This window comes from Anolis sagrei, chromosome 12, assembly GCF_037176765.1.
Source record: "Anolis sagrei isolate rAnoSag1 chromosome 12, rAnoSag1.mat, whole genome shotgun sequence".
Lineage (NCBI taxonomy): Eukaryota > Metazoa > Chordata > Lepidosauria > Squamata > Dactyloidae > Anolis > Anolis sagrei.
The window spans coordinates 15,497,610-15,512,572 of record NC_090032.1 but is presented as its reverse complement, the minus strand read 5'-3'; the positions used below and the strand labels follow the sequence as shown (position 1 = coordinate 15,512,572).

The 14,963-nt window shown below is 44.4% G+C and overlaps 1 protein-coding gene across 2 annotated transcripts in view; it reads left to right on the top strand.

The window, feature by feature from the left end:
• Window positions 1-14,963, top strand: part of MACROD1 (mono-ADP ribosylhydrolase 1) — a 618,427-nt gene that overhangs the window by 433,137 nt on the left and 170,327 nt on the right. For both annotated transcript variants that reach the window (XM_060758436.2, XM_060758438.2), the window contains exon 4: window positions 7,407-7,436. In XM_060758436.2, the coding sequence (XP_060614419.2) occupies window positions 7,407-7,436 (30 nt within the window). The remainder of the gene's footprint in view (window positions 1-7,406; window positions 7,437-14,963) is intronic.

The window sequence follows — 14,963 nt, the reverse complement described above, 5'->3', positions numbered from 1 at the left end:
GACTGGCACAACCTGGGGATCACAACCAGACACAGTGAAGACATCTGCCCTTGCGCTATGCTACACTGCTGCTGAGTACGCATGCCCAGTGTGGAACACATCTCACCAAACTAAAACAGTAGATGTGGCTCTTAATGAGACATGCTGCATTATCACGGGGTGTCTGCGCCCTACACCACTGGTGAAATTACACTGCTTAGCTGATATTGCACCACCTGAGATCCGCCGGGAAGTAGCAGCCAATAGTGAAAGGACCAAGGCAGTGACATCTCCAGCTCACCCCCTGTTTGGGTATTCAATGACTTAAATCAAGACATAGTTTTCTAAGATCTACAGAGACACTCGCTGGAACACTTCAGCAAGCAAGAGTCCAAAAGTGGCAGACTCAAACCCAGAACCTCAATCAGTGGCTGATACCAAATGAGAGACTCCCTCCTGGGCACACAGAAGACTGGGCGACTTGGTAGGCGCTGAACAGACTGCGCTCTGGCACCATGAGATGCAGAGCCAACCTCAAAAATGGGGCCACAAAGTGGAATCCATGACATACAAGTGTGGAAAAGAGCAATCTACAGACCACCTGCTGCAATGCAACTTGAGCCCTGCCACGTCCACAATGGAGGACCTCCTTGCGGCAACCCCAGAGGCACTAAATTAGCCAGATATTGGTCAAAGGACAGGGAGCACACCACTCCGCTGTTACACCAGCTCCACTGGCTGCCAATTAGCTTCCGAGCAGAATTCAAAGTGCTGGTGTTGACCTATAAAGCCCTAAATGACTCCTGCCCTGTTTACCTCTCCGAACGTATTCTCCCCTACGAACCATCAAGATTATTAAGATCATCTGGAGAAGCCCTGCTCTCGGTCCCACCGGCCTCGCAAGCGCGCCTGGTGGAGACGAGGAACAGGGCCTTCTGGGTGGTGGCTCCGCAACTCTGGAACTCTCTCCCACCGGAGGTCAGAACCGCCCCGTCTATCCTGACATTTAGGAAACGGGTGAAGACGTGGCTGTGGAATCAGGCTTTCGATGAATGAGACAACACCATAGGACTCTGGATGGAAGATGATGTAGATCTGATTTTAATATGACGACTGACCACCGTAGTTTTATATATAGTGTTATTTTAAATCTGTTATTGTAATTGTGATATATGATATTTTAAGAGTGTATGTGTTTTTATGGTTGGAAACCAGGCTGAGTCCCTCAATGAGGTTGAGAAGTTCGGTATAGAAAACTTTGAAATAAATAAATAAATAAATAATCAACTACCAAACTTGCAAATTTTGTGTTTTGTCTGTCTGTTTGTTTTGTTCTGTTAGAAATATAATACAATTGACTGGTTGCCCTGACACGACAAATAAATAAATAAATACTGAGGAGGGAGCAAGCTTGTTTTCTGCTTCCTTGGAGACTAGGACGCGGAGCAATGGCTTCAAACTACAAGAGAGGAGATTCCATCTGAACATTAGGAAGAACTTCCTGACTGTGAGAGCCGTTCAGCAGTGGAACTCTCTGCCCCGGAGTGTGGTGGAGGCTCCTTCTTTGGAAGCTTTTAAGCAGAGGCTGGATGGCCATCTGTCAGGGGTGATTTGAATGCAATATTCCTGCTTCTTGGCAGGGGGTTGGACTGGATGGCCCATGAGGTCTCTTCCAACTCTTCAATTCTATGATTCTATGATTCTATGAACCTTTGGTGGTCTGTGGAGGGAGAGCGGGCTGACAGGGCTCCCTTGACCTTGCATGGTTTATCCCTTACGATTTCCTTATATGTTCCCTTTTCCCATTATGTGTGTTTATGTCTATATTTATGAAATATGAAGGAAAAACCACTGCTTTCAAGATCCAGCAACTCACCTAGCTCAGGAAGTCCCCTTATGCTTCCCGAGCTACTAATCCCCTAATGCCCCCTTGCATGGACAATAAAACAAATGGTTCTCATCAGCCAGATCTCGGAGGGCACAAGGCTAGTCCATCTGGAGATAAGACCTCTGGGCATCTTGATCCACCAACACCAAAGGTGATTTCCTGTCGGTGAGGAATTAGGACTTCACTACAGCTTCTTCCATTATGTCAGCCTTGCTGGCCGAAACCAGTTCCAAAGTTCATCATAGAATCATAGAATCATAGAATCAAAGAGTTGGAAGAGACCTCATGGGCCATCCAGTCCAACCCCATTCTGCCAAGAAGCAGGAATATTGCATTCAAATCACCCCTGACAGATGCCCATCCAGCCTCTGCTTAAAAGCTTCCAAAGAAGGAGCCTCCACCACACTCCGGGGCAGAGAGTTCAACGTACCCCATATCTCCGGATGATAAAACAAAAGACCTGGCCATTTGGGCCAGACTACAGATGATGATTCCAAGGAACTTAAACAATAAACCCTGGCCAGCTTGAGGGCTTGCGCAATCACTGGGCTATTTTGCAAACATTAGTCATTTAAACCAGTCAACTGGACATTTCTTCATTGTTTTCCTGTTGCCCGCCTCCCTTCCACCCCATTGGATGAGAGGCCAAAGCAGAGCTCAGGCCACCATTGCCTATCCTGCTGGCTAGCCAACGTCGCAGCCAATCACAACGAAGCTGGCTCAGGGAGTGGGCATGGAAACTTTTGAATCTGAAATTGATATATTCTGTATTTACCTGCCTAGCAGACATGTCGATTTGTTTGGCAGAATTACTGCAATCATCATCCTAGAATCATAGAATCATAGAATCAAAGAGTTGGAAGAGACCTCATGGGCCACCCAGTCCAACCCCATTCTGCCAAGAAGCAGGAATGTTGCATTCAAATCACCCCTGACAGATGGCCATCCAGCCTCTGTTTAAAAGCTTCCAAAGAAGGAGCCTCCACCACACTCCGGGGCAGAGAGTTCCACTGCTGAACGGCTCTCACAGTCAGGAAGTTTTTCCTCGTGTTCAGATGGAATCTCCTCTCTTGTAGTTCCAGCTGGAATGAAATAAAACATCTCGGTGGCTTCTGCTTCAACTTGGTGAGATTTATTTTGCAATATTGTCTTCTCTTTTCTCACCAGGCAACCCACAATGGCTTGGGCCTAATCCACAACCATTCTAAATTGCTCGACAACACTCCTAAAATTGAAATTTAAGGTCTAGGCCGCCAAAGGGCTCCTCGCTCCCGATGGAGATGATAACAGAGCCTTAGGTGAGCCGTGCGTAACGTGGCTCTCCGTGCCTCTTGGGTCTCATGGAACGGCACATTCTGCAAGACCTGATAAGCCACTTTGCATATATCTAAATCTCCCTGGCAGCTTTCTTTCCGTCCAGATTGATCCCCGCATCAGATGCCGCCTGCTGTCTGTTTGCACACACATGCACGCACACCAAGGCAATCTGTGCAAGCTGATGCACACCCACCCCTTCCGCCTCCCTCTCCGCCGCTCAGAGGACAGGGCCACGGCGGTCTTGGCCACTTTCCCGGGGCATCTGGGACTTTCTCCATCGTGGGTGTTTCGGCGTTGACAGCGATCATATGCGATGCTCCTGTTGCCATGGCAAAATCCCGGTGACAGGTGCAAAACCTTCCGCAAACTGCTAAAGCATGAATGAAGTCTGGAATTGCATTTCATTCCAGCTGAAACTCGTAGGAAAGGGCAGGCGAGGGAAGAGGAAGCTATGACTTCCTCTCACGTTATCATATCTCCTCTCAGCCTTCTCTTCTTCAGGCTTAACATGCCCGGCTCTTTAAGCCACTCCTCATAGTGTTTGTTCTCCAGACCATTGATCATTTTAGTTGCCACATTCCAGCTTGTCAACATCTCTCCTTAATTGTGCTTTAGAGCCCGACGCTGGCATCGCCTATAGTAGTGTTTCTCAATCTTCCTCATGCTGCGACCCCAGTTCCAGAGGAAACAAAGTCTCGGAACAGCCAGAAATCACAGATACAGCATAAATCCACAATCCAGAAGATATCACTACTAAAACTTGAACAGGAACATAGAAAACTTCCAGGATATATTAAATCCAATATCAAAGCTTGACTTGAACGAGGGACAGGAGAGGGACAGGAGAGCTGACTGTGAGAGCCGTTCAGCAGTGGAACTCTCTGCCCCGGAGTGTGGTGGAGGCTCCTTCTTTGGAAGCTTTTAAACAGGGGCTGGATGGCCATCTGTCAGGGGTGATTTGAATGCAATATTCCTGCTTCTTGGCAGGGGGTTGGACTGGATGGCCCATGAGGTCTCTTCCAACTCTTTGATTCTATGATTCTACAGGAAAACTCAGGCTTACCTTCTCACTCTAAAGCAGCATTGCCTGAACTGACCCTCTGGTAAACAACTTTGTGTAATAGACACCCATGAAATCATTCCATTTCCTGTGAATTTCCTTCACAATTTTCCCAAGTAATCTCTCTGAACGACTCAATCTTTTTATTTATTTATTTGTGAATTAAGACTTTTGCTGATCTCTGTAGCTACATGTGAGTTTTCATGGGAACTCTCCTTATCACTCAGCTCTTCACTCGATTTCTTATCTGCTGTTGCTTCTTCTGACTCTCCTGAATGCCCTTGAGGCCCTGCACTTTCTGAGCCAGTTTTCTCACATTTCCTAGACTTGAATGTTGAGAACCCATCATTTTGTGCCACAGGAAAACTCACTATCCTCTCTAAATGATCAGTTAAACCAGTGGTTCTCAACCTTCCTAATGCCATGACCCCTTAATACAGTTCCTCATGTTGTGCTGACCCCCAACCATAACATTATTTTCGTTGCTACTTCATAACTGTCATTTTGCTACTGTTGTGGCCAGGGGCGGCTCATCCATTACGCGAAGTAAGCGGTCGCAGAACACTTTTTTTTGCCAGGGGCGCAGAGGCGCCTCTGTAAATGCCCCTCGACCGCCACTTGAGGAGCACCCCCTCAGCTCACAACAGCCCTAGCAGTCCGGAGGGAGCCTCGGCTTTCTTTCCTCGCTGCCAGGCGATCCTCTTCCCAAAGGGGCCGGGCCCTTGAACCTCGCCTAGCCCCTCTCGTTCCTGCTCTACCCAGCTACCGGGTGCGCGAGCAGAGCCGGCATTCAATCGTTCTCTGCGTTCGATCCCTTTCCTGATCCCCCGGCGCTCCACCTGCCTCCTCTCCTCTCCCCAATCTGCGGGTGGGCCAACGGGCGGAGCCACCGTGCCTGGCCCGCTTTGGGTCCGGAGGCGTGTCTGAGAGAGAGAGATCCCCTCCAGCTGGAGGTATCTCCCACCTCCGCTCCCTCCTTTGTTTTTGCGTCTACCTTCAGGAAAGGTGGGCATCTCCACCTCTCTCTCTCTCTCTCTCTCTCACTCTCTCTCTCTCTCTCTCAATTGGTCCCAATTGCTGAGGAGAAAGTCAGGAGAAGAGGTGACTTTTGGTGCACATGCCGGGGTCTTCAGGCATGCCTCCGGACCCAAAGCGGGTCAAGCAAGGGAGCAAGTGCAGCAAGTGTAGTTACTGGGATATATAGTTCACCTACAATCAAAGAACATTCTGAACCCCACCAATGATGGAATTGAACCAAATATGGCACACAGAACTCCCACGATGAACAGAAAATATATATCAGTGATTGGTTGGGGGGTGGGGGTCGCCAAAATACTGTTTGCTTACCGTTGAAAATTACCTAGGGCCGCCTCTGGTTGTGGCTTCCAAATCTTTGATCATTTTGGTGGCCCTTCTCTAGAGACCATCTTGTCCACCTCCTTCTTGAAGTGTTTTGCTCAGAATGGGACTCAAAGGTATTCCAGGTGAGGCCGAATATAGTTGTATAACTGCTTGCCTTCATCTACAGCAGTGTTTCTCAGCCTTCCTAATGACATGACCCCTTAACACAGTTCCTCATGTTGTGCTGACCCCCAACCATAACATTATTTGGGAGAGCTTCATATTTCGGATGGAAAGCATTTGGGATTATTTAAACCAGTGTTTCTCATGCCGCATCAGAACACTGATCCTGGAAGACTATCCTACTCGGACAACGAGGGATCGCCTAAAAAAGAACCTTAAAACCTGGCACTTATATAATCCTACATGATTGCTCTGTCTCAAAGTTCTGTCATTGGAGTATACGTCTCCCCTCATGGGAAAGCTTGATTCCACGACTCCCGCTAAAATGAGCCCTCCTTCGTAAATTACCTGCTCCCCTCTTTTATCTCACCCGAGTTTTTAATTAGTTTTGATCTGTTTGTACTTTTAATCACTACATGTAGCCTGCCCATTATTATTGTGCCTGTGCATATTTTTTGATTTTTTTTATATTGTTATGTATTTATATGTTTTATTAGCCGTCCCCTTCCACTCGTTGCTGTGGCCCACATAGGGGTTTCTAACCACATCAGGACACAGTATTTTCTGTTGGTCATAGGGGATCTGTGTGGGAAGTTTGGCCCAATTCTATCATTGGAGGGATTCAGAAGGCTCTTTGATTATAGGTTAACTATACATCCCAGCAACTACAACTCCCAAGTGTCAAGGTCCATTTTCCCAAAACTCCACCAGTGTTCACATATGGGCATATTGTATATTCGTGCCAAGTTTGGTCCAGATCCACCATTGTTTGAGTCCACAGTGCTCTCTGGATGTAGGTGAACAACAACTCCCAAACGTAAGGTCAATGCCCACCAAACCCTTCCAGTATTTTCTGTTTGTCATGGGATAACTGTGTGCCAAGTTTGGTTGAATTCTATTATTGGTGGGGTTCAGAATGCTCTTTGATTGTAGATGAACTATAAATCCCAGCAACTACAACTCCCAAATAACAAACTCAGTTTTTTTGACTGAAGGACATACATTGGGTTATTAGGTGTATCATGTCCAAATTTGGTGCCAATTGCCCCAGTGGTTTTTGAGTTCTGTGAATACCACAAACGAACATTACATTTGTATTTATATAGATGTAATTATGATGTTATTGTTTATTGTTCGCGTTTTCGGTTTGTTTTTGGGATTTTCTATTGTTATGTATTTATATGTTTTATGTAATTATGATGTTATTGTTTATTGTTCACGTTTTTGGTTTGTGTTTTTGTGGGGTTTTTTTATTGTAATTGGGCTTGGCCTCATGTAAGCCGCTCCGAGTCCCCATTGGGGAGATGGTGGCGGGGGAATAAATAAAGATTATTATTATTATTATTATTAAAATAAGTAGGTAGAGTTTCTTTAAATCAGAATCAACTGGAAGACATGGAACAAGAAATTAATTACTACGTAAAAAGTAAAAAGAGAGAGGTAGAAACAAGAAATATGTTTTTTAATATTTTTCGAGAAGAGCTTTCATGTGTTTTCAGACCCACTTATTTGGATGTAGTACCGAATGATAATACATCCTTGCATAAGGGAGGTCTGCACTATTTTTTTTTGTGAATGAACAGCTCCCAAGCAGACAGCAGTTAAATAACATCATCTCTCTCTCTGTTTTCTTTGTAGCGAACAGCTCCCTGCTGGGCGGAGGCGGTGGTAAGTCCCTTAATTGATACTATCTTTTTTTTTCTTCACTACGCTTTCAAATGAATACCTCCAATAGTTGGAAAGGATGGGGGAAGAAGGCACAAGATGCAGGCAGGCATTGGCTCGCGGCTTGCTCAGGCTCGCGATAAAAAAAATTCACTGTATATAGAATCATAGAATCAAAGAGTTGGAAGAGACCTCATGGGCCATCCAGTCCAACCCCATTCTGCCAAGAAGCAGGAATATTGCATTCAAATCACCCCTGACAAATGGCCATCCAGCCTCTGCTTAAAAGCTTCCAAAGAAGGAGCCTCCACCACACTCCGGGGCAGAGAGTTCCACTGCTGAACGGCTCTCACAGTCAGGAAGTTCTTCCTAATGTTCAGATGGAATCTCCTCTCTTGTAGTTTGAAGCCATTGCTCCGCGTCCTAGTCTCCAAGGAAGCAGAAAACAAGCTTGCTCCCTCCTCCCTGTGGCTTCCTCTCACATATTTATACATGGCTATCATATCTCCTCTCAGCCTTCTCTTCTTCAGGCTAAACATGCCCAGTTCCCTAAGCCGCTCCTCATAGGGCTTGTTCTCCAGACCCTTGATTATTTTAGTCGCCCTCCTCTGGACACATTCCAGCTTGTCAATATCTCTCTTGAATTGTGGTGCCCAGAATTGGACACAATATTCCAGGTGTGTTCTAACCAGAGCAGAATAGAGGGGTAGCATTACTTCCTTAGATCTAGACACTATGCTCCTATTGATGCAGGCCAAAATCCCATTGGCTTTTTTTGCTGCCACATCACATTGTTGGCTCATGTTTAACTTGTTGTCCACGAGGACTCCAAGATCTTTTTCACACGTCCTGCTCTCGAGCCAGGCATTGTCCCCCATTCTGTATCTTTGCATTTCATTTTTTCTGCCAAAGTGGAGTATCTTGCATTTGTCACTGTTGAACTTCATTTTGTTAGTTTTGGCCCATCTCTCTAATCTGTCAAGATCGTTTTGAATTCTGCTCCTGTCCTCTGGAGTATTGGCTATCCCTCCCAATTTGGTGTCGTCTGCAAACTTGATGATCATGCCTTCTAGCCCTTCATCTAAGTCATTAATAAAGATGTTGAACAGGACCGGGCCCAGGACGGAACCCTGCTTGTGGCACTCCACTTGTCACTTCTTTCCAGGATGAAGAGGAAGCATTAGTGAGCACTCTCTGAGTTCGTCCACTTAACCAATTCCAGATCCACCTCACCGTAGTTTTGCCTCGCCCACATTGGACTAGTTTCCTTGCCAGAAGGTCATGGGGGACCTTGTCGAAGGCCTTCCTGAAATCCAGGTACGCTCCATCCACGGCATTCCCCGAATCTACCCAGCTTATAGCTCTATCGAAGAAAGAGATCAGATTAGTCTGGCATGACTTGTTTTTGATAAATCCATGTTGACTATTAGCGATGGCCGCATTTGTTTCTAAGTGTTTGCAGACCTCTTCCTTAACAATATTTTCCAGAATCTTGCCCGGTATCGACGTGAGGCTGACCGGACGGTAGTTGTTTGGGTCGTCCTTTTTTCCCTTCTTGAAGATTGGGACCACAATATCTTTTGATCTGCCCTCTTAGGTTCTCTCCTTTGGCCAATTTATACCCGAGCACATATTCAAAGTATTCACCATCTTCCTGGGAGAGAGAAGTAAAATTGTGCATCATTTGTGTACTTGCTGAGGGGATGATTATCTAGATGACTTCTTTGTGCAAATTTATTACAACGGAGAAAAAGTTGCGGGCCTGAAAATAGCTGTTCTTTTATGATTTTGGGGTTCTGAAAACGAAAACGACATTTAAAAATGTATATTGGCTCTAGTTTTTATGATATAAGCAATCACGTGATCACGTATGGTTGAAAAAATGCATGTTGCGACTTACACTATGGAAGATTCTAGAAAGTTGCGGACCTGAAAATAGCTGTTCTTTTATGATTTTGGGGTTCTGAAAACGAAAACGACATTTAAAAATGTATATTGGCTCTAGTTTTTATGATATAAGCAATCACGTGATCACGTATGGTTGAAAAAATGCATGTTGCGACTTACACTATGGAAGATTCTAGAATATTCTAGAAAGTTTGATGACGCAGTATTAGTGCCGTGTGCAAAAGCCAGAAAGCCCTATATAAGGCCAGACTTTTGAACGGTGAGGGTCAGTCAGTTGAAAACTGAGACAGTATCATTAAACATTGTTTTACATTGTTCTTTTTACTGTAGTTATGCCTCGCACGTGTGTAAATAAAGCACTATGGAAAAAAGATATCAAGGCAAATGGACTCCGTCAATGCTGTCAGACTCTTGCTGGAGCATTGTAAGAGGGAATCCTTTCCTTGAATACAAAAGAAAAGTCAAGAGAAGCAAACAGGATATAAACTAAAGTCACGATTAAAGCGACATTGAAACTTTCAGACTTTTCAACTGCATTAGGCCTACGAATATAGTTTCTTGCTGCACAAACATAAACAATAGACTAATTAAATAAATATTTCTCATGTATAGACTATTGGCAATATAATTTGACTAAAATTTAGTAAATATTCACGGTTTATATACGTGCAGTAAGGTTAGGCGCATTATCATAATATTAAAGAATTACCAATTGTGGAGAAAATTGAAATAGCTGTTGCATAAATTTGTAGAACAGTGTTATTTACTAGCTATCCCCTGCCACGCGTTGCTGTGGCCCAGTCTCGTGAGCTGGAAAACAAAGTAATGAGAAAGTGTAGGTTTCTCTTATATGTAACGTCTTGATGCTTGTCGATTAAAAGTGTTTCTTGCTGTTTCTTTGTCAGTGTTGATGTGGAGATTGTCTGGTTTGCCTACTCTGGAACATGGAACATATAATTGTGCTTCTTTAGGGGTCCCTTTCAAATCTATGGTACTATATCTCTCTCTGTGTGAATCATATATATTAGGCCTGGGTAACAACGGAAAAATTTGTTTCTAAACTCGTTTCGTTTTTAGGGGGCCCATTGCGTTTCGTTTTTAAAAGAATTCCGAATTTTTCTTTAAAATTTTTTCGTTATTTACGAAATTTCGTAAATTTCAAATTGATTCGTTAATGGCGGACGCGATTGCGCAATACGCTAAAAAACCCTCCAAATGGGACAGGGGGGAACTTCTGAAGCTTCCCTCTCCCTCTGTTGTTGACTGTTGGTGTGATAATTTATTTTTTTATCACTGATAAAACAAACAACTATAAAACTTGCACCAGACATACGGAAATAATAACGAAACGATTTCGAAACGATTTCGAAACGATTTCGAATCAATTACAAAACAATTACGAAATAAATTGAAAAATTCGTTTCGATTTTTAATTGCTCCTGCATGGCTCAATATCGGATTGTAACCTAATTTAAATACGAATCAATAACGAATTATGAAATTAACGAACGAAATCGCCCAGCCCTAATATATATCTGTCTATTTCTATGGCTGGATGGCTCTTTGTCAGGAGTGCTTTGATTATGTTTTCTTGCCCTGGTGAAGGGAGTTGCACTCGATGGCCTTAAGTATTTTCTGTTGGTCATGGTGGAGTCAGCGCCGCTTTGGGCTCTTGACCAATGAGAGCGGAGAATGTGGTCCAAGTGAAAAACAATGAACTGGGAGGAAAACTGAGTGGATTATTGTGACTTAATGTGTTGTCTGATGGCCGGCAATAATCCAGAGATTCCTCAAGCTGGCCTTGTATTGTCCTGAAAGGCTGAAACATGCAAAAGTGGCTGGCACGGCTGCCATGCCCTGATATCTTTCTGCCTCAGATATGGGATTAATTGATGCTATCGGTGTGGGTTTTAGTCCAAGGGGAAATGCCAATGAGAGAGGTGGATGGGACATCCTGATCTTCCCTGAAGGCAGGATGTTCCATTGTTGACAAGTGACCAGTTCACCATGGGGTACCTTCCTGGGTGGACATGCTCCGAAACCCAAGATGCACCATTGTTATTATCACGCAATAAATCCTTGTTGGAATCCTTAAGTCAATAGGAATTCGCCTCAGGAAATAGGAAAGAATTTCCCAAGGTTTTTGTCTTGCTGGGTTCACGAAAGGGTGGCTTTCCATATTTTATACATAAACACACATATGGGATTCATAAGGCATGCACAAGGGAGAAATGAGGGAAAGGAAATTCATATATACTCATCCCACCCACCAAAGTCCATAGAGAGTCCAATATTGTGAATACATATAGCCCCCAAGTCATAATGGGGAGTCCATGGGGTTTGGGAGAAAAGTTCCAGAAAGTTTTCAGAAGTTCATAAAAGTTGAAGAAAGTTGATAAAAGTTGTAAAATCCAGGGGAAGCAAGTTGGAAAAGGTGTCTCAGAGTCCATAGAGTTCTTATGAGCCGACTGCCAGCGTTGGAGATCAAGATCCACAGAGAGAACTACAGATCCCTCCTCGCCAAGGACCAAGGTAGCCTGCTGACATCCTATGGGGTGATCGTGACAGTTTCCCAAGGTCGGCAGGCTCCCTGGGCATCCACAAAATGGTGGCAATGAGGCAGTGTCTTCAGAAAAACAGCTGGGCTCCAGGTTGAAGTTTGAGGGGCAAAAAGGGTTATTCCCATGGCGGAGGGGTTAGTGGAGCGAAACCGAGATAGCCATTAATCTTAGAATTTTCCCAGGAGAAGAATGACACCAATTTCAAAGTGATCCGTTGACTCGCAGATACGGGGACCCGATGGGTTTCCGTATCCGCGGTTTAAGGGAATGCAGTTTTGGCCTCCCGAGATGCAAAAATCGCATAGGATGACTGCGACAGTTTCTCAAGGTCAGCAGGCTCCCTGAGGATCCACAAAACCGTGGCAATGAGGCAGTATCTTCAGAGAAACAGCTGGGCTCTAGGTCGAGGTTTGAGGGGCAAAAAGGGTTATTCCCGTGGCGGAGGGGTTAGTGGAGCGAAACCGGGATAGCCATTAATCTTAGAATTTTCCCAGGAGAAGAATGACACCAATTTCAAAGCGATCCGTTGACTCGCAGATACGGGGAACCCGATGGGTTTCTGTATCCGCGGTTTAAGGGAATGCAGTTTCGGCCTCCCGGGATGCAGAAATCGCATCCCGGGCAGGCCAGCAGCCATCTGTAGCCCGGGAGAGGAAAAGTTTATATAGAGAGAGGTTAGAGGCAATGAAAGACACAAAGTAACAATATGGAGAGGGAAAAGGTTACAATTAATTGATACTTTTATTGGGGGATTAGTTACAATGTTAAGAGGGGGAAGAAAGTGAAGTAATAAGAAGGCTTCTGAGTTGTAGCTGCTGGTGTGGCCACGTTCATGCAGGTTGGCCCAAGGGGGGCAATGGAGAACTACGGAACTTCCTGCTGCAGGTCAGATCAGCTTGAAGGCAGGGAGTTCCGGCTTCGACCTCATTCATGGGCCATCCAAGAAGCAGGAAAATTGCATTCAAAGCACTCTCGACAGATGGCCATCCAGCCTCTGTTTAAAAGCTTCCAAAGAAGGAGCCTCCACCACACTCCGGGCAGAGAGTTCCACTGCTGAACAGCTCTCACAGTCAGGAAGTTCTTCCTAATATTCACATGGAATCTCCTTTCTTGTAGAATCAAATATCTTATTAGTTTAACGGTTACAGAAAATCAGAAATATAGTAGTGTTGTGGTTAGAAGCCCGACGCAACCCAACATTTCCACCCATGCCCAGCCCTTGCCAAGATTTCGCAAAGTCAAAGCCCAAGGTGGATGCCGACGGAGCTCGCCAGTGGAGAAAATTGCATGGAAATGACGGAGTCAGGCAAACAAACAAGCCCGGACCTGAGGCCGGCCCCACTCCCAGCAGCATCACTGCCAACGTTAATGGGTCCCTTATTTACGACTGACCCAGAGTGATCCCATTTTATTTCCACTCTTTAACGTCCTGGACCTGTCACCAGTGTTTTTCCCTTGTGCTGATAAACAAGAACCAACTGGGATTTATCCTCTCGTCCATTAACCTGTGAACCCACGGCTCACAAATAAACGCTGAAGCTGCAGGCTCGGTAATGACCCTCCTTTTCTCCACTGGTTCTCGATGCAGTAAAATGTGGGGCGAGTCGTATGAAGAGCCCCTCAGTTTTGCCCTGGAGTAGCAAGGATTGATGTCAGAAGCTCTTGGTTTTCTAAGTCTCTAGTCCCTATGGTCTGAGAGGAACACACACTCTAGGAACTTAGTTCCTTGTGGCAGGAGAGGAAACATGCAGCATCTCAGAACATACCATATATATCCATTAGGGCTGTGCGGTTTCGTTCGTTAATTTCGTAATTCGTTATTAATTCGTTATTTTTCGGATAACGAATCGATATTGAACCATTCAGGAGCAACTAAAAATCGAAACGAATTTTTCAATTCGTTTCGTAATTGTTTCGTAATTGTTTTGTAATTGATTCGTAATCATTTCGTTATTATTTCTGCATGTCTGGTGAAAGTTTTATAGTTGTTGTTTGTTTTATCAGTGAAAAAAAATATATAATTATCACACCAACAGTCAACAACAGAGGGAGAGGGAAGCTTCAGAAGTTCTCCCTGTCCCATTTGGAGGTTTTTTTAGCGTATTGCGCGGTCGCATCCACCATTAACGAATCGATTCGTAATTTATTCGTAATTGATTCGTAATTGATTCGTAATTTCCGAAATTTCGTAAATATCGAACTTTTTTAAAGAAAATTTTTGGAATTCTTTTAAATAACAAAACGCAAAAAACCCCTAAAAACGAATCGAGTTTAGAAACAAATTTTTCTGTGGTTCTACAGCCCTAATATCCATGTATAAGACGAGACATTTTTTGTCTTTTTTTAAAAAAATATTTTTTTATTAACATACCAAAATAATAAAATTAGGAAAGAAAAAAAATGCCATACATAGAAAGTGGGAGAACATTGGGTTTGTAAGAAAAGTCAGAAAGAGAGGAAAAGAAAGAGAGTATAGTGAACGTTAATCAAAAATAGTCGGAAATCCAAAGATAAAAAAACAAAAAACAAACAAAAAAAACAATAAAAAATAGAAGAAGAAGAAGAAGAAGAAGAAGAAGAAGAAGAGGAAGGAGAAGAAGAAGGAGAAGGAGAAGAAGGAGAAGAAGGAGGAGGAGGAGGGGGAAAAGAAGAAGAAGAAGAGGAAGGAGGAGGAGGAGGAGGAGGAGGAGGAGGAGGAGGAGGAGGAGAAGAAGGAGGAGGAGGAGGAGGGGGGGAAAGAAGAAGAAGAAGGAGGAGGAGAAGAAGAAGAGGAAGAGGAAGAGGAAGGAGAAGGAGAAGGAGGAGAAGGAGGAGGAGGAGGAGAAGAAGAAGGAGAAGAAGAAGAAGAGGAAGGAGAGGAAGGAGAGGAAGGAGAAGAAGGGGAAGGAGAAGGAGAAGAACGGAGGAGGAGGAGGAGGAGGAGGACGAAGAAGGAGAAGGAGGAGAAGGAGAAGGAGAAGGAGAAGGAGAGGAAGGAGAAGAAGAAGGAGAAGAGGAAGAAGAAGAAGAAGAGAAGAAGAAGAAGAAGACGAAGAAGAAGAAGAAGAAGAAGGGTCTGTTA